Genomic DNA, 1,325 nt, shown 5'->3' with positions numbered 1-1,325 from the left:
GGGTCCGGGCCCCCAGCCCCTCCTCCCTCAGACCCAGGGGTCCGGGCCCCCAGCCCCTCTTCCTCCCTCAGACTCAGGGGTCCAGGCCCCCAGCCCCTCCTCCCTCAGACCCAGGAGTCCAGGCCCCCAGCCCCTCTTTCCTCAGACCCAGGAGTCCAGGACCTGCCTCTCTCTCGGTGCAGGACCCAAAGTGAATGTACTGCTCACCAAGGGCTGCACCCCGGTGGGGGATCAGGAAGCCCGCATCACGGAGCACAGGGCAGGCCCTGGCCTCTCCCTCCTCTCCTACACCCACGTGTGTCGCCACCAAGACTACTGCAACAACCTGTCCACCACCCTCCCACTCTGGACCCTGCCTTCCACCACAGGTTCGGGGCTTGTGGGGGAGGGAGGCGGGGGCTGGGAGGAACAGGGGGCGAGGGGGGGTGTTGGGTGCAGCAGGGCTGAGGGGCAGAAGCGAGCACAGAGGGACCCTCCATTTAGCTCCCTCTTGCCTCCCTCCTCCCTGTCCACTCTCCCTAGGGCTCCCTCTCTCAGCACCCCTTCTTCTATGGGTGGGCTGGGAGCAGCAAACCACACTCATTTCCTGGTGGTCAAGCACCTAGCGCCTGCTCCTTGCTCCTTCTTTTTTCTTTTTCTATTTAGAATTTGTTCCACTTGTGTTTTATTTAGGTTTTCTTTTCTTTCTTTCTTTTTTTTTGAGTCTAGTTGACACACAACTTGACGTTAGTTTTGGCCGAACCACACAGGGGTTGGACTGCTGGTACATCACGCTGTGCCCACTGCAAGCTAGCTCCCCTCTCTCACCACACATGACTATCACAGCCCACGGACTATATTCCGATCCCTGCCGGGTATCACCCGTCAGGTATGGGGCAACATTTGTGTTTCTCTACTCTTTGGAGTCACTTGTGAAGTAGATGTCGAGGGTCCCTGGACCGGTTAGTGGAAGCTGGGGGTGAACCCACCGGTCCCTCCCAGGGCAGCCCTCCTCCACCGCACCCCCTCTTGCGCTCAGGCCCAGGCGCCCATCCACAGTTCTCCGGTTCCTTCCCTCCCTTGCTCTCTCACTTACCACCCGCCCCTGATCCCCCCACCCCCCACCCCGTGTGCCTGCAGAGAGGAACCTAGGAGGGTGCATTGGTGAGGGACAGGGGAGGTTGCTCCTTGGGTCCCGGCAAGCCAGGTGGAGAGTAGACCCCTATCCAAATCCAGAGCGCTCCTCTGTCCCCTCCCCAGGCCCGGGGAACCTGCGGTGTCCGGTCTGCTTGTCTAGAGACCACTGCGGGTCTGCGACAGAGCTGACCTGCCCCGCCGGCAGCACG

The 1,325-nt window shown here is 61.4% G+C and overlaps 1 protein-coding gene across 1 annotated transcript in view; it reads left to right on the top strand.

The window, feature by feature from the left end:
* The window catches only part of CD177 (CD177 molecule), a 5,579-nt gene that overhangs the window by 369 nt on the left and 3,885 nt on the right, over positions 1–1,325 (top strand). The window contains exons 2-3 of the mRNA XM_029924305.1: positions 183–368; positions 1,240–1,317. Coding sequence (XP_029780165.1) covers positions 183–368; positions 1,240–1,317 — 264 coding nt within the window. The remainder of the gene's footprint in view (positions 1–182; positions 369–1,239; positions 1,318–1,325) is intronic.

Source organism: Suricata suricatta, chromosome 16, assembly GCF_006229205.1.
Source record: "Suricata suricatta isolate VVHF042 chromosome 16, meerkat_22Aug2017_6uvM2_HiC, whole genome shotgun sequence".
Lineage (NCBI taxonomy): Eukaryota > Metazoa > Chordata > Mammalia > Carnivora > Herpestidae > Suricata > Suricata suricatta.
This window is presented reverse-complemented; position numbering and strand designations above follow the sequence as displayed.